This window comes from Triticum aestivum, chromosome 6B, assembly GCF_018294505.1.
Source record: "Triticum aestivum cultivar Chinese Spring chromosome 6B, IWGSC CS RefSeq v2.1, whole genome shotgun sequence".
In the NCBI taxonomy this organism is placed as follows: Eukaryota; Viridiplantae; Streptophyta; class Magnoliopsida; order Poales; family Poaceae; genus Triticum; species Triticum aestivum.
In genome coordinates, this window is record NC_057810.1 from 129697873 (window position 1) to 129715380 (window position 17508).

The following is a 17508-nucleotide window of genomic DNA, read 5'->3' on the forward strand; positions in this document are numbered from 1 at the left end:
CTCATTTACGCTCCTATGTTCATAGCCGTCCTGTGTAAAGATTTCTTCTCTCTCATACCTTTATTGCATATGATTTGTTCTTGATCTTTTATTGTTTGTTGTTGGTCCTTTATTTTGTTTGCGGTTTCTTCTACCAAATCAGGGGCCATTCCAGTTTGTTTTGTCCTTATCTCTTCTCCTGTCATAACTTCACCTATTCAAGAAGCTTATTTTTTCTAATTTGATACAGTGTCCTCTGATGCAGCCTTTTTCTATTCAGTCATTGGATCAACAAAATATTTACTATTTCAAGCACATTAAAGATATAAACGATTAGATAATGGCTCAAGGTAAAGAGCTATGTGTTGTTTTCATTTAGTAAGTGCTTTAATATAATCCAGCCATTACAACTTTATGACATATTCAAGATACACATTCAGTTAGCCCTTTTAATTGAGCATTGTTTGTTTTGAGTTTATGGGCAATTGTAGTACTCCCATGCCATTGTTAAAGCTCTGCACTTTAATCACACTAAATATAGTTGACTATTTTATTAGCGGTATGTAAATGAGACAATCTAGAAGCTGCAGCAATAAATCTGACCCGACGACCGAAATGCCCTGAGCTCTGAGAAGCCGCAGGTTCTCGCAATGTGCTTATATGCTAGATCAGTTGTGTATAAATTTGTTTTTATAATAGTCAGATCCAACCTTTGTATTTGCTTCACTGGTTGTACTTTGGTTAGAAGCAAATAATGTGATGTTGTCCTGTTGTGATGTCCACACTATCACTATCAAAGTGTACAGGTATATTCCTTTTTTTTATCATTTTCACTTAATCTTCCCTGTCCTGTTCATTTTTGAAACCGAGTATTGTATGAGGTCCTACACTCTTCCAGCTTGCTATATTTGTTAAACACATATTGCAATGGTGGGTGACTACTTTAGTTTCATATTTTGACAAGATAGTCTTTCTGTATGTCAAGTAAAAACATGGAAAATGACTGATGGGGAAGAGTTGTCGTGTTTTAGGAACAAGTGCAGTAATGTAATTTTGAGCGAGAGAGAGAGAGGAGTACATTTCTAAGCTACACTTGTGCCTCTGTTCTCAATAGTTTCAAACTGATGTGTTTCTTGCCTTACATGATTTGAACCATGCTAGAAATCAGAGAGTGGACAACTGTAGTTTTAGTTTTTAGTTAAAGTATATTATCTGCTAGCTACTATATACTATGCAACACCACATTTTGAATTATCCAATAGAATTCATGTTCAGACTGTTATAGGTAGCAGACTGTAACATATGGGGACCCCTGATGTGTACTAGGAAGTGTTTGTTCATTTGTATGGCAACATGTGTTGTAGTGGCCAGGACCCTCTGGTGAGCTCATCCACTCTTTAGTTTTCCACCCCTTTTAATGTTTAATTTTGTTGTCCTTTTAACGTTTAAGAACACCAACCGCTCCAATTCGGTCGACGATGGAGGTTTTCTTCATCCTTGCGATATCCAATCCCCAGTCGCCTAGCAGACCCAAGACACATGCCCTCCTCGCCCCCAACCCCCTCTTCTTGACCATTTGTGCCTTTATGTTTTTATATTATGTTAATAAACCATGTGCTAATACTTTTGTGTTGTTATTGTCATTGGAAAAAGAAGTTTAATACACTCGAGCATTGTTTTGTTCTTGATCAGGTGTATGGATGTGCCTATAACTAAACATAAAAATAGGATAGACACTAAATTCTTTAAAGCAGTAGAAACTGGGAAGTACACAGAGGCTTACTTTCCTGTATTTGGGTGTATATGATTTTTGATATAAAATGAAAAGGCAGAGTTGTTCTCACTATGCCAAACTCCACCTTTACTTAAAGCCTTCTATCAGTAGGATATAAGTATGGCAGACTCATTGATCACGTGATGTTGCACACATACAGAAGAACTCATGCACCCAAGTTGTCCCATATTATTATTATGTGGATCCAGCTGTATATTTGATAGATAGGCTGGATGTGCAAGTCCTCTAGAATATGTAACTTCCGAATAACAAGAAACTGGTTTCAAATGCTCCTTATTTTCTGTAGCATAGTTATCTGGTACCTCGGAATTCTATGTCATGGAAGGTAATGTAAAAATACGTTTTTTATGAGCGCAATTAAGAGTGTCAACTCTATATTAAAACTAGATTAAACATTAGCTCTGACCAGATGGCCATTTATTTTGTCATATTACAGGGCAGATAAAGAGTGGATGCCCAACTGCTCCGATGTAGGCCGCTCCGAATCAATTATCCGATATATGGCGTCACTTGAAGGTAACTAAGAAACCGGCGACCCAGTTTTTGTTGTGCCTGCATTATTTGCTATGCCAGAATACTTCGCATTACCCAGTTCTACTTTGGTATTTCCTTCTGCATCGGCTTATTGGATCTCAACCTTACATGTTCATCTTGGAAAAGATCTTACATCATAATTTGGTGTCTCCGATCAGTGCTAATCAATAAAAAAAATTGTTGTTTCTTGTCATGATGAACATTTTATAGTTGTAGCATAATTAGATGATGATATTTTTAAGGTTAACTGATTTATGAAAATACTTCCATTATTATTCTGCATATCGCCATTTCTTTTAATGTATACACGCTTTCAAAAGTTGGCTAAGTAATTGGTTCACACGTAGTGTGCAGTGACATACCTCATCTCTTCATGCAAATATAATCCACGACATTGTCTATTTCTATTGTGTGCTCCATCGAGATGTTAAATGAACTTCGAAATACATATAGCACGTGACGGGGACACATGACCACCGGAAGAGTTCACTAATTTATATGCTTAGGCAGGTTCACTGGATGATATGCATCATGGATCATAGGTACTATTTGGTTTAGTTTAATACAAAAATTCTCTATACAATCTGTTGATATTAAGGTAGAACTGATAAGCATAAGCATCAGCAGCTAGAAATGTTTTGTCTGCTTGTGAACAGATAAAGCCAAAAAAGAATGTGCGCTATGATTATAAAAATATCACGCCATATGAGTATAAGTAAGAATACTAATGAGCTTCCGCTCATGCTTATGAACTGATCCATCTACTTATATAGAATGATGAGATGTGATCATGCACTTGCATTATCCAATTTCTTACTACTAATTAGATAAGTTCAGCTGTAACGGAGTTGGTATCATGCCCTTTTACATTGTGTACATTGTTTGGTATTCAAGATAAAATCATGCTGTTTTTTTTCCTCATTTGAATGTGAATGACATGATGCATGTTTCTGTGCTCGCTGGTCCTCTTTTGTCCTGACCATTATGAATTTATAGCATGTCATATATACATAATTGATTTTTCCCATTAGATATCATATGCTTTGCCTTCTACCAATACTACTATTTATGGTCTCATGCCTCTCTGTCATGATTCTCCCAATTTTAAAGAGGTACATAAACATTACTTTCTTTGACAGGGTTTGTCTATATTTATCTTTAAGGCTACAACCTGGAGTCTCATGGGGGTGTGAAGATGATACCTAAGTAATCTAGGGCATTGCTTTGTTAGGGGTTCACTTATGTACAAGAATGGCATGTTCTTTCTTGTGTAATATATTGTGGTTTTTTTTTTCTGCTCAACACTATCTGGACTATGTATCACTGTAAACTGCTTTATGGTTTGGACCTGAGCGTTGGAGCATGGTGCTGGACAGGGAACAAGTCCCTAAGACCGCTCTTTGGAATTCCAATATACATGGAGATAGAAGTGACATTTGAGGGCCAACAAATATGTTGTATCGTGGATGTCCCCCTTTACATCATTGTTTTATGAAATGCACTAACGCTCCCGGAAGGTTGTCCTGAGTATATTTGTATATTTGTTATAACAAGTATGATTTGGTTTGAAGTTATCCAATGTCGTGTGATGAACCATGATGTTTAGTATGGAATCATTAGTAAGAGTTTAGTAACCTCCTGCTTTTTGAGATGTTACCTTTGTAGCGAAGATGTTTTTGGAATAATTTGAACCTATATTGGGCCATTGCCTTATGCATGGATGTGCTGCAAACTTTGTTTTAGATTAGAACATTGCTCTCTCATGTTCGCCCTCTTGGTACTGAACTGAATGGAAGTGGTTACCGTTCATGGTCTCATCTGAACAATCTTACGATGATGTTGAACTTGACGGTCTAATGAATGTTTCTTATTCTTTATTTTGTTGTCCTATTTCAATATGTACGCTAAACTAGGATTCCTACTAACTCAAGAATTACTTGCTTCACCACATCGTTGGAACCGGCACCCTCGCGCCAAGGCGCGTTGCCGATCTAGTATATATAGAGAGAGTTAGCACGCTTGCCTCACCTTCCACCTCTCCCCCATACCGGTTGTACTCTCCCCGTAAATCTTGAAACAAAAGAATTTGGTCCATATGTCATAAGAAAATTGATGTATTGTAGATTTTGGCTTAAAAATTGATCCGGTAGCTATAGCGAAAACCGCCAGAATTGGGTGGTTTGAGAAAAATGTAGTGTTGAGATATTGTAGTCAAACCTAGTTCACCAAAGCACTAGCTTGAATCCCAACTTGCCTCAGCCCATTCGTTGTCCATTTCAAAGAAAAACTTTGATTTGACCCTTTTGACTACTATATTAGTATGGGTGAACACTTGCCAAAAACCGATGATTGAACCTGAATCGAATAAATTGATGTAGCCATTTTATTTTGCAAGAAAAGTTCCAATCTATTCATCAATTACAAGGTAGTACAAAGAACACCAGAAGTAAAAAAATTATCCATATCTGTAGACCACCTAGTGACGACTACATTATTAGCCAGAAGAAAAGAACACATTTCCTTCTTCGGTGCAACAAACATCTTCGTAACACTATACTCATGTCAATCGGCGTGATAAGTTAGCAGTGCGTGTTTCAGTGACATGAGCTATGCGCGTTTTTGGAGGCGGCTATGCCCCCCCCCCCCCTCCTCGGCAGAATGATTAACCACACTTAAAATCATGTAGTTGACCCAGTGTTACTCAATATACCTATAGGTTATATGAAAATCAATATCATAAAGCACATTGCTTGAAAATTACTTAACTATGAATTGTAGAGAAGTGAGGATATTTTTGCAAAACAAAATATTATGAAGATCCAATAGATTAATCACAATGTCATTACCAACTTTTACATTCCATAATCACATCCATGGAATGAGTACGTGAAAATCTTAAATTTTGTAAAGTTCAGGAGGAGTAAAACTCTCAAATTATAACCTAATAATGATCATCGGATTGCATATATTGTACTCTTTTTTTCTTTTATGAGTTGTTCCCTAACGGTTTCTCATATAAGGTTTCTAACGAGACAATATAAACACGAGTCCATATATGCCATACCACTTTCTCTTTATATTTTCCCACTGAGTTTTAAAGGAATTTTTTAATGGCATGTCCTATTGCACTCTTTTTCATTTATAAGTTTTTATCTCAGTGTTTCTCATAATGTTTCTTAATGAGGCAATATGTTCTAAAAAATCATATATCATGCTTTCTGTCTTCCCCTACCAGGGGTTTTAAAGGAAAACATATAAATCATATTTATTGTTCTATAAACTTACTAATAAATTTTATCCCCCTTTAGAGATTTTTCTCGTATGAGTTGCCGAGAGACAATAATCATTATATGTTATATCATTTTTTACTTATTTATCCCACTGGTTGAAGGAGTTCAAACAACATATCAAAATATTATTCTCCTCATATTTTTCCCACAACGTTTTTGGAGGAATCTTTCTTGAAATGAAGACGACGACATTCTCAGGGAGGAATCTTTATGAAGATGATGCGTACTAGACTAACATAGATTGGAGGGGAGTGTTAAGGATTAAATTTCTCTCGATGCAAAAAAGATTAAATCTATCCTAATAATCAATGCTTAAGTCGGTTATAGTTAGTGACAAGGTAATCCTAACTGCCTCGTAAAGAAGGTACAAATATCCAGTTTTCAATCAATGAGATTAATTGTTCCATCATTTACTTTCATTTTAAAATAGTTTTCTCTATATCAAAATCTAGGCATATCTAATTGAGCTGCATAATAGTGTAATCGTTCATTTGAAACTTGTTGATGAATAAAATCAAGCACTGATGACTTTCTCTCGTTTCCTTGCTAACCCTAGTTAGCTAGGGTAAACTTTTCTCTCCAGACTTTACCCGCGAGCATGTGGACTTGCCTCCCCTCTGCCTACGTTTCGACGGCGGTGGTGGGAGAGAAGTCCCGCCACCTCCTCTCCGTTAGTAGTTTGGGTTAGGTTTTTTAGTCCTCGCAGGTGCGGCGCTCGAACGGATGATGAAGTTTCTTCTCCGAGTTTGTCTGCCGAGCTTCAATCCCCCTCGAGTTCGTCCGCTTGGACGTAGTCGACGGAGCTCCGGCCTAGATTCTTGTCGTCTCCTTGGGGGTTGGGGGGAGGGTAAGATTAGAGTTTCTCGTCATGTGGCGAGATTTGATGTCAGGTACTTCAATTCTATGCAAGAGTTCAACAATGACGATCGTGGCTCCAGGACATTGGTCCTTAAGGGCACCCGCGTGAAGACTTCCTCGGCTGTTATCGACAAAGTTCAAGCCGGCCCCGGTAGGGGAACGACAACAGTGGCTCGTTCTGGCGGCAGTAGGGTCGTCCAGTGGTCTCTGAGTCTGGATATAGTTTTTATTATGTTTGAGATGCTTTGTATTTTCAGTGAATTATATAATATCTGATCTTTTCAAAACAAAAAAAAACTCGTTCCTGAATAAAGTTTTACAGTTCCCTGAAAAAAAGTATCTCACGGGGAATTCACCTGACCCAGCTCTCCGGCCTCCGTGACTCCACAAACGAAAAGGAAAAAACTCTCTGGCCTCCGGCGACTTCGCCCAGCCATCTCCCCGGCGATCCCGGCGGCGGCCACTGAAGGCTTCATCCCCCTCTCCCGATTCGATCGATGTGAGTTCTTCTTCTTCCTGTAATCTCCCAGCTTCTTTTTGCTTTCTCTTCTCCTCTCGCGGAATCGAACCCTAGCTACAGTTTTGTGATTTGTCCCCAAATTACCGTAATTGCATCTACTTGTTCAGTGCGGAGCCTAGCTGAGGTGGGAAGGAAGATCGATGGATGCTCCGGAGGTGGTTCCCCAACGGTGAGACATCCAATCCTTTCTCTTCTCCTCAACAATTTCTTTCCTTTAGTCCGTTCCGCTGGATGTTGCGTGTTGGATGTTTTGCCCCGGCAGTTGCTTCAAGAAATTGACGCCAGTTTGCATTTTTCTTTTGTTGGCGCCAATGTCTCAGTGTCCATCCCAAGAAGAAACCATGTGTGGATGGCAATCAACAGCAGCATTCCCAATCCCAGACATCCATGGGCCAGTGTCACACGATATCCGAGGTGCTTAACGACGACAACCTCCTCATCGAGATCCTCATCCGTGTGGGCTTCCCTACCACCCTCGTCCGCGCCGCCCTCGTCTGCAAGCGCTGGTACCACCACGCCTCAGACCGCGGGTTCCTCTGTCGTTTCCGCAAGCGCAACCCACCCCGCCTCCTTGGCTTATACATCGACGTAAGGTGGACCTGGTTGGGGTTGTACGCTACTCCGCGCTTTGTCCCAATGCAGCCCCAGGCCCCGGAGCTTGACACCGTTGTCCGCCGCGTGGCGAGCCATAGCTTCGACGCCTACGGTGACGGAATATGGATCATGCACTGCCAGAATGGTAGCATCTTCACCAGATACCGCAAAGGAACAGAAGTGACACATGGAGTTTACCGCCCATTGTGCCCTGAGAGAGACATGGACTTCATTCCACCACTCCCAACCGCCCAGAACCACATGCAAAAACTTCTTGGTGCAATCCTCTCCAAAGAAGAAGGTGATGGGCTGTCCTACCTGTATGTGTTGGCGGAGTGTACCACGCAAACAAAAACTTTCAAGGTGCGTGTGTATATGTTGCAAGGCGGCGTCTGGTGCATGCATACCTCGGCCACAACACAACTCCCTCATATGCTGCCTGCACTGAAAGCAGTGCTTGTTGACGATAAAATTTATATGGCTGACGTCTTCAGTAATGACATTATTGTCTTGGATTTGGCGACCTCGAGTTTTTCCAGAATTCTGCTCCCACAAGGAGTGAAGTATCACACTCTTCACACCATCTTGTCTCGGGCTGATGATGCTTCCGGTCTATATCTCATCCATGTCCATGTCAAGGAGCATCAACTTTGCATCTGGCTCCACAAGGGGGACAACTGGTTGCTGGTCGATACCCTTTGTTTGCATCAGATGTGGGCTAATTTGAGGATGCAAGATCACACGCTCGAGGACGAGGATATTAGTTACGCCTATATAAGCCAGGTGGGAGATAATGTTCAGTTTGTGTTCTTGAAGACAATGTGTGGACGCATACTCTATCTGGACGTCACTAGCAGGACACTACATAAAGTGCATGGGATGACAGAAAAGGATCGACATTTCAGTGCTATCTATCCTTTTATGATGATTTGGCCGCCCATATTCCCTGCGCTCAAGGATGATCAAGCAAGGTTTTCCCTTTGGCCTTTACATGATCTATGTATTGCTCTTGTTGAGGCTAGTTTGTTTTGCGCAGAAATTTCTATGCTGCGGGTAATACCTTCATATTAAGCTAACTCTGTACCTTGTGTGTACCTAACATGATTTATTTGAATCACTTGTGGAAGTTTAAAGTTTGTTATGCTTTTCATTTAATACTTATCCTTGCAAGATAAAAATATCTTGATATCAATCAATCGATTCATAACAGCATGTATTTACTTTCTGATCCAAAAATTGTACGAATTCATTAATTTCTGATGTACCAAGTAAATACTCATTGTCAGAGGTTTCTAAATATGTGAATATTTTGTTTGGCCCATTGAGCATACATGGTACAAGCTCTCTCGACAATAATTTTGGATGAACGCAATTTCTGTGAACAGTCAAACAGTTTTGACATGTCTTGGCAAAAGATTATGATCAGTCCTGGCGGCTTTATTTTTTACTGTCCTTCACAAATGCTACTATCCCTTCCTATCAAGTTACATCATATATAAACGTTTTGCACACATGTCTTCTAGTTGATTCAACTTCTCCTTGAATTGGCCTTCTTTTTTCTGGTAGGCAGGGGAGTTGGGTGGAAATGGGTCAACCTGAAACTGTAAGCACATGAGATCTTCTAGTGTACAATGTTGGTTGAGCAGGTGAAGTAAATCTATCTGCATATCTTTTCTTTTCTTACCAATTTAAAAGGTGACGTTGATACATTGTTTTAGGATTCCAGTGCATGAATTTGATTAATTACTAAACTGTTTAGTTATTACATTTCAAAAAAAAGAAAACATGTCATTGAATTACATGTCGGATGTGTCTGCTATGTACTCAGTGGAGGTATGATAGTACAGCTAATTGTTCTTCTGCTGGCTGGACGATGCTTGTTTTCTGTAGGTATGTTTCTTTTTCGAGAAACAGCTTCAACAGAAGTTTTTATTTGAGTTATCATAGAAGAGAAACATTCGTAATAGGGGTGTCCCCTGTGCATGAGTGCATGGTTGGTGATATCACAATGGGCAATCAAGGATAGCTAAGACAACCTAGAGGGACAGGGGGTTATTAGCATATGAACTGTGGTCGTCAAGCTAATATACCTAAGAGTATCAATCCTTTGTATGTTTGGAGTTTTGTTGTATAACAGAATCGATGTGTCATGTCTGTATGCTGAAGCATGCTGTCTCTCACATGGATTTCAATTATGAACCGTATGCTCATGGTTATGTATGCTTTCTGTTTCATATATGTGCCAATGATGTAGTGTATAATAAATCCAATCTAACAAGTATAGTATCTGGGTGTGGTTTTACCTTCTATGACCCGCTTGTAGTTTGGGAGGGCTATCAAGGGTCGGGGCATTTATTATATGAACAGTTCTATCGTTTTTACTTTTTGGTACTGCATAGAGTTGGACCTCCATTTGTAGAACAACTTCTCAGTTCTCCAGATCCTTGTCATGCTCAATTATGTCCATCCTGATCCTTGTTCTGTGTTGCTTTGAACAGGGACGCCATGTGAAGAAAAAGGGATACCCGGAAGGTCTTTAGATCACAGTACAGTGTGCACAAACTTTGTTTTCAGTCAGTCACAAGTTTATTGGGTACTGGATAAGGATGTTATGTATATGTGTAACTGGATCAGTTGCTGCTCTGCCCTGTTTGTAAGAATCCTTGTATGTTTATGCTTGAAAAAGCTGTCTATGTCCAGAGTCCGATCTATCTGTGTTGCGGTATGTCTTCTCCATTTTCAGATTATGTTCTGTTCACAGATGATATTTTGCATCTGGCAACTCAGTATGCGTGATGGATTGCGCTAAATACAAGATCCTTCTCCATCTGAGGAGCTTCTATTAAGCTGATGCGTTGCCTCGAGTCTTGGTGCACACTAACTGATGAAGCTCAACCCTATCTCAAACTGAGCTATTTCTGCTTTTTCTAACAAAAAGTTCGAGCAGTGAATTGAAAAAGGGTCAAGCTTGCACCTGCTTGAAGCTTTTTTCATTCTTCATTCTGAGGTGGATCCGAACTTGAGAAGTATCCCTTGATGCTACAAATAAACATTTCAAGTGTCCAGAATGTTGCTTATTATCTTTTGTTCGGTTTCAGGAATGCAAGAGCAAGATCCGCAAAGGAGAACTTTGCCTACTTGAGAATTTTCTCTTCCTAAGGAAATTATCTCATTAAGGTTCGTTCTAGGAATTACACAAAATAGCCCTCTTCAACTTTGGAGTTCATTCGATCCCCTCTCGATCTCCTGTGCCTCCCCGGTCAGGTGACGGTCCCCCAAGCGCTCTTCTTCCTTCCGGCGACGATGGTCGTCCTTGTCCTGTCCCCGAGCCGAGCTCATCCCCGCCTCAGAGCTCCTGTCCCCTCCAGTTATCTTCCTCCCTGACCAAGGTTAGCCTCTGCCACAGTTCCCAAAAAAAAAGGTTAGCCTCTGCCTCCTCTCCACCCTGACGAGATAAGCTTGCTGCTCCAGATCCAAGATGGATTGCTTACTGCACAATGTCACCTTGTTAGTGGCCAAGACAGGCTGACTGTTCCCTCTGTGCCATGTTTCCTTTTGAGCAAGCTAAGTTAGGCATCACAGTACTTACTAATGCTTGCTACTAGTATATGACATGAACAAGCCTTGCATGGTGACGATAGCCTTTGATACATTTTGCTTCTCTCAATAACTTCTATGAGCAATGCCAGCCCTGATTGCCCTGTTACCTGCTTCTGTCTACGAATCTTACATGCTGATCTTGTCTGAAAACAATCACAATCTGATAGCTTCTGTAACCAGCTATGTAAGAAACTTGTGTTGCAATTTAAGGGCAAGTTCAATCAATACTTGTACAGTCCATCTTGCAATTTAGAATGTGTTCATTACATATGTACGATGCAGGATGATATGTCTTCATTCAAATATCCTGAGCCCAGGATAATGTACCTATCTACATAGTCTTACATTTAACGGGGTAGCTTTAGCAAATGATGATATGACTTTTGGTCTGGTTGCAGTAATGTCGTCGTATTTTATATCTTTCAAAAGATGACGTTGCCTTGCTATGATTAATCATGTGGACGGGATAAATAGTCCATTATTTCAGTTATGATAATGATCTGGCGACTGGTGTCTGGTGGCACATAAACTTTTTAACTGACTGAGTTGGTGTATTCATACACAGATAGATGGGCTTGTGGATGCTGCTGGAGGTTTTTTTGCTTGTCACAAATTCATTGGCATACTGAATGAAGACCGGTTCCTTGGTCCCAGGGGATGGAGCATGTCTGAAGTTCTCGCGGGTGCCTTTTGATAGCACTCGATGTTCTTGTCATTTTTCGTGAACTTGGCGTCAGGCAGAGGGTCGTTGTCCGCTGTTGTTGGGGTTGAACTGATTTCAGTCCCAGCATTATTAGGTAAAACCTAATCATGTTCAAAAGTTGCCACAAGGATGTTCGCGCTGACTTGAATGTAGCTTGTTGGTGTTGTCGCTGTAAATTAGTTCTGGACACCCTGTGAGGGTATCTTATCTTCCTGTATTACTTCTGACTCAGTTGGGATTGATTGATCATGAACATGGTAAATTGCATGTATTTGCTAGAACTGCAATGGAAAGATTTCATGGCCAGGCAAAACAAAATATGCAATGTATTTTCTTCAACATTTCATCCTAAGGAAAATAAATTCATGCAGTTCCTTCACCCCAGTACTGAAAGAGTATTGCTCACCCTCTCGCGCTTGCCTGGATCCATGACGCAAAATCTGAGTCGTTTTTTTTCTTTCTGAAATTGGGTAGGACATAATTGAACCTAAGCAATAATCAAAAGGATATGGATACAATCTATAAATCTAATCGAGTATCTTTCCTATTTTAATTACTCTCTTTACTACTGTACTTAGATAAATATTCCATATCAATATGCATATATATTCCTTAATCCTATACTCATGGACATAACAGTATATAGGTAGGTATAAGAATAAACATTTTCACTACTATTTCTTATTCTTTGGTCATGACCATGTTATCAAAAGACATGCATTTTCTACAAACACACCGACTATTTTTCACTGTCAAGCAAAAGTTTGATGCATATTTTCTTCAAGAAAGAAAAATGCATGCACGTGGAAAATTACAGGACGATGAACTTGCCCAACTAGCTTCCTCTCGATCTCCATGAGTTTTGAGGTCTTTGTTGAGAAGCCCCTAAAGCCATCGATACAACAAGTTAGTGATGTAGATGAAGATGTCAGGGCCATTGAGATCTATAAACGACATGGGTTGTCACCAAGGGGAAAATATCTGGTGCACCGGAGCTTGTGGTGCTACCGATGCACCGAACTCACATTGTGCTTTTAAAACGTTCAACAAATTCTGCAAAAAAATTAGTACACTCACACAACATCAATGTAGGTTGTCACAAAATTTCAAGTTAAATCGAATCATAACTCAAAAAACAAAAATGAAAGTTCGACACTGAATAGTACATAACATTAACTTGGGCTTTAGATTTGGCCCATTTTCACACTGATGCCAAATTTGTCATTTTTGTATCTCAAAAAATATTTTGAATTTGTATACGACTTTTTGTGACATCATACATTGATGTTGCGTTAACGTGCTAGAATTTTTTCAGATTTAAAAAAATATTCTATAGCATCCGGTGCACCGGTAGCACCACAAGTGTGAGTGCACCGGATACATTCCCTGTCACCAAGGATTAACACGCCAGAGGGGTCACTGGGAACTCATTCCGTCCTAGAGCTCTATGCTTTCCAAATATATTTCTCGATGTGCCAAAAAATTCCTAATGGATGACGCCCTCTATCGTAAGGGGCGAGGAGTGCTTATACGGTGCATCCCTGTCAGACCCGAGAGGAATCGATGGACTAGATGGCTAATTACAGGCAAGGTAAGAGCTAATTCAGGCCAATTTCGGAGGCATATTGCGAGTAAATGGAGCTCGAGTATTAGGGTTCTAGCCCATGATTCAGAATTGGGAAAGTAGGATGGTCTGTCCAGCCACAGCCCGGCTGGTTATAAGGCTCGCAGTGACAGCTAGCGCGCTGGTAAAAACGGAAAACGCTACAGTACAACGGTAGAAAGATCCTACGGTGTAAAACCTCTGAAGCCATCGTAGCCGTCCGTTGTCTGAAGAGTTAAGTTGCCTGAAACGCTACAGTTAACTGAATCCGTCACACTACTAACTGAACATGTCTGACATTGCCCTCCCCTTGAGAAACGACGAGTCCTCACGGCGTTTGTTGATTTGCGCGCCATGCTTGTGTAGTGATCTTGAAAAAGTCAGGAAATGTGTACTTGATGAAGTCCGCATCCTCCCATGTTGCTTCTTCTGGAGATAGATTTTGCCACTGTATAAACCACTGCACCACAGGGAGATTATGCCTGGGAATTTGCCTCACTTGCAACACTGCCTCGGGCCCTGTTTTAATAGTTCCATCCGCTGCTACCATTGGTAGATTAGGGCTTGGAATAGATTTACTACCAATGTGCTTTTTCAACTGGCTGACATGAAAAACAGGGTGGATTTGCACATGAGGAGGGAACTGCAACTTGTATGCCAACTTGCCCACTTTCTGGATAACTAAAAATGGTCCATAATACTTGTTTTGTAGCTTCAAGGCTCCTCGGAATCCAAAAGCTGCTAATCTGTAGGGAGCCATTTTTAAGTATACCATATCTCCCACTTCAAACATCCTTTCACTTCTTTTAAGGTCTGCATACTTTTTCATTCTGTTTTGAGCTTGCTGTAGATTTTTCTTCTGTTGCTCCATCATTTGTTGTTTAGCAGCTAGGAAATTGTGTGCTTCTTCCTCATCAGGTCCTGGTATTGCTAGTTCCGAAATCAATGGAGGAGGAAATCCATATAAAGCTTGGAAGGGGGACATTTTCAAGGCAGTGTGATAAGTAGTATTGTACCAAAATTCTGCTAGAGGTAACCAGGAACACCACTTGTTTGGGTGAGAAGTTGTCATGCACCTGAGATAGGTTTCTACACATTGGTTTACTCTTTCTGTTTGACCATCAGTTTGTGGGTGATAGGCTTTGCTATATCTCAACTCACTTTTCATTCCTGCAAAGATGTCTTTCCACAACTTGCTTGTAAAGATTCTGTCCCTGTCTGTTATAATGACTTTGGGAGGGCCATGCAATCTGATAATGTTGTCCATAAAGGCCTGGGCTACAGTCATCACATTATAAGGATGTGACAGGGGTATGAAATGGGCATATTTTGTAAACCTGTCCACAACAACCAGTATGACTTCTTTGCCTTGAGAGTTGGGCAGCCCTTCTATAAAATCCATGGATACATGATGCCAGGCCATGTCAACTATTGGGAGTGGTTCTAGAAGACCAGGCTGCAAGCAGTTCTCATGTTTAGCTCTTTGACAAATTGGACAAGCTGTAATAAATGATTCTACAGCAACTTTGAGGCTAGGCCAATAGAATATGTTCTTGATTCTCTGATATGTAGCCCTAGTACCAGAGTGACCACCAATTGGAGAACTGTGCAAAGCAGTAATTAATCTCTACCTTAAGTTGGAAAATTCTCCCACTAAGATTTTTCCTCTATATCTGATAATGCCAGCCTTCAGACTGTAGTCAGACATAGTATGGTTTGGTTGCAACAGCAGCTTCTCTAGGATTGCCTTAGTAATTGGATCCTTCTGATATCCTTCCACAAGTTCTTGTGCCCAAATTGGAGTGGCTACAGATATAGCAAAACAGGATGGCAGGACTCTGGACAAGGCATCAACCACCTTGTTTGCTATTCCTTTATTGTATTGTATCTGAAAATTGAATTCCAGTAATTTCATCATCAGTTTGTGTTGGACCCCTTCTGTGATTTTCTGGTCAGTTATGAACTTTAGGGATTGTTGATCTGTTGTAATGATCAACTCATGTCCAATGAGATAATGCCTCCATCTTTTCAAAGCTTCCAAAATAGCCAGAGCTTCTTTCTCATAAGTGGACAATGCTGCATTTTTTGGGCACAAGGAAGAACTATAATATGCCAAGGGTTTTCCCTGTTGCATGAGTACTGCTCCTATACCCTTTCCTGAAGCATCAGTCTCTAATACAAAAGGTAATGAAAAGTTGGGCAGAGCAAGCACTGGGGCAGTAATCAGTGCTTGTTGCAACTGAGAGAAGGCTACATCATGTGCACTTGTCCACTTGAACTGCCCCTTTTTAAGGAGATCATGCAAAGGTCTGCAAATAACTCCATAGCCCTTAATAAATCTTCCATAGTAACCAGCTAAGCCCAGGAAACTTCTCAGTTTAGTGACATTGTCAGGAATGGGCCACTCCGCAATAGCTTTGATTTTCTGTGGATCAGTAGCTACCCCTTCAGCAGATATGACATGACCCAAGTACTCTACTTGTGGAACTGCAAACACACATTTAGAGAGTTTTGCACATAACTGATTTTCCTTCAGTATTCTAAACACATCTTCTACATGCTCAATGTGCTCTTCCAATGTCTTGCTGTAGATGAGAATGTCATCAAAGAACACTAGCACAAACTTTCTCAGATGAGGCCCAAAGATCTTGTTCATTAGGGCTTGAAAAGTAGCAGGAGCATTGGATAAGCCAAAAGGCATTACTAAGTATTCAAAGTGGCCCAAGAATGTTCTGAATGCAGTTTTATGAATGTCATCTGGGTGCATTCTGATCTGATGGTGGCCTGCCCTCAGATCTAATTTGGAGAAGTACTTTGCCCCTTGTAACTCATCCAACAAATCCTCTATAACAGGAATAGGAAATTTGTTTTTGATGGTTAGGGAGTTTAATTTCCTGAAATCAGTACATAACCTCATAGAGTTGTCCTTCTTGACCAAGATTACAGGAGCAGCATAAGGACTTTGACTGTGTCTGATAAAGTGAGCTGCCAATAATTTCTTGATTTGCTCTTCCATTTCCTTCTTCTGGTGCAGAGGGACTCTGTAAGGCCTAGTATGAGGAGGTACAGTTCCAGGTTTTAAAGGGATTGTGTGGTCACAATCTCTATTTGGGGGTAATTACTAGGTTCCTCAAACAGATCTGCATAATCCATTAACAGTTTCTGTAATTGAGGGGGAGTTTTGAAACCAACAGGTGCTTGCAGGATTATATTATGCACTTGTAACAGAAATGCTTCAGCTCCTTTCTCCAACAACTTGCCCATTTGTTCAGCTTACACTTCTTTAACATTCTCTGGTGTATTGAAGATAGCAGCAATAACTGTTGTTTTTCCTTGCAATGTGAAACTGAAAGTATTCTCTGGAATATTGAAGGCTACTGGGCTCATCTGAGTGAACCAGTCATACCCCAATATAACATCATATCCAGGTAAGGGCAAAACTCTGAAAGTATACTGCAATGATTGCTTGGCCAACTGGAAATCACAGTTAGGAACTACTGCATTGGATATTAATTGACCACCTCCTGCAACTGCAATCTTTCTAGGTTTCACTGGGAGTAGATGACAGTTTGCCTTTACTACAAAGTCTTGGCTCATAAAGGAGGAACTACTGCCAGAATCCAGCAAGGCTGTTACTCTTTTTCCATTAATGTGAATTGTCACAGTTGGAGTTGGAACTGCAATTTGTTGACCTATTGCATGGCCAGTTATAAACATGGCTTGTTCTCCCTCCTCTACCATTTCCTCCTGTTCTTGTTCCATACTTTCTTCTGCCATAGTATCTTGTTCAACCTCTTCCTGTTGCATTAAGTGCACATTGTTGGAAATATTCCCTAGAGGCAATAATAAATTAGTTATTATTATTATTATATTTCCTTGTTCATGATAATCGTTTATTATCCATGCTATAATTGTATTGATAGGAAACTCAGATACATGTGTGGATACATAGACAACACCATGTCCCTAGTAAGCCTCTAGTTGACTAGCTCGTTGATCAATAGATGGTTACGGTTTCTTGACCATGGACAT

The 17508-nt window shown here is 40.3% G+C and overlaps 1 protein-coding gene across 10 annotated transcripts; it reads left to right on the plus strand.

Annotated features, from left to right (window-relative positions):
* Positions 1 to 6807: 6807 nt before the first annotated feature.
* Positions 6808 to 12080, plus strand: LOC123136128 (uncharacterized). Of its 10 annotated transcripts, XR_006466576.1 has the most exons (9): positions 6808 to 6955; positions 7084 to 7145; positions 7297 to 8541; positions 9137 to 9216; positions 10069 to 10235; positions 10332 to 10577; positions 10669 to 10747; positions 10835 to 10959; positions 11042 to 12080. XR_006466576.1 is itself a non-coding variant. In XM_044555430.1 (5 exons), the coding sequence occupies exons 2-4, from the start codon at positions 7117 to 7119 to the stop codon at positions 9183 to 9185; spliced, it is 1323 nt and encodes a 440-aa protein (XP_044411365.1). In that variant the 5' UTR covers positions 6808 to 6955; positions 7084 to 7116; the 3' UTR covers positions 9186 to 9216; positions 10069 to 10269. The 10 variants fall into 10 exon arrangements, 1 of the variants encoding a protein (XP_044411365.1); XR_006466574.1 differs by having other exon boundaries at positions 10669 to 10991; positions 11736 to 12080; XR_006466573.1 differs by having other exon boundaries at positions 10669 to 10959.
* The last annotated feature ends 5428 nt before the right edge of the window (positions 12081 to 17508 follow it).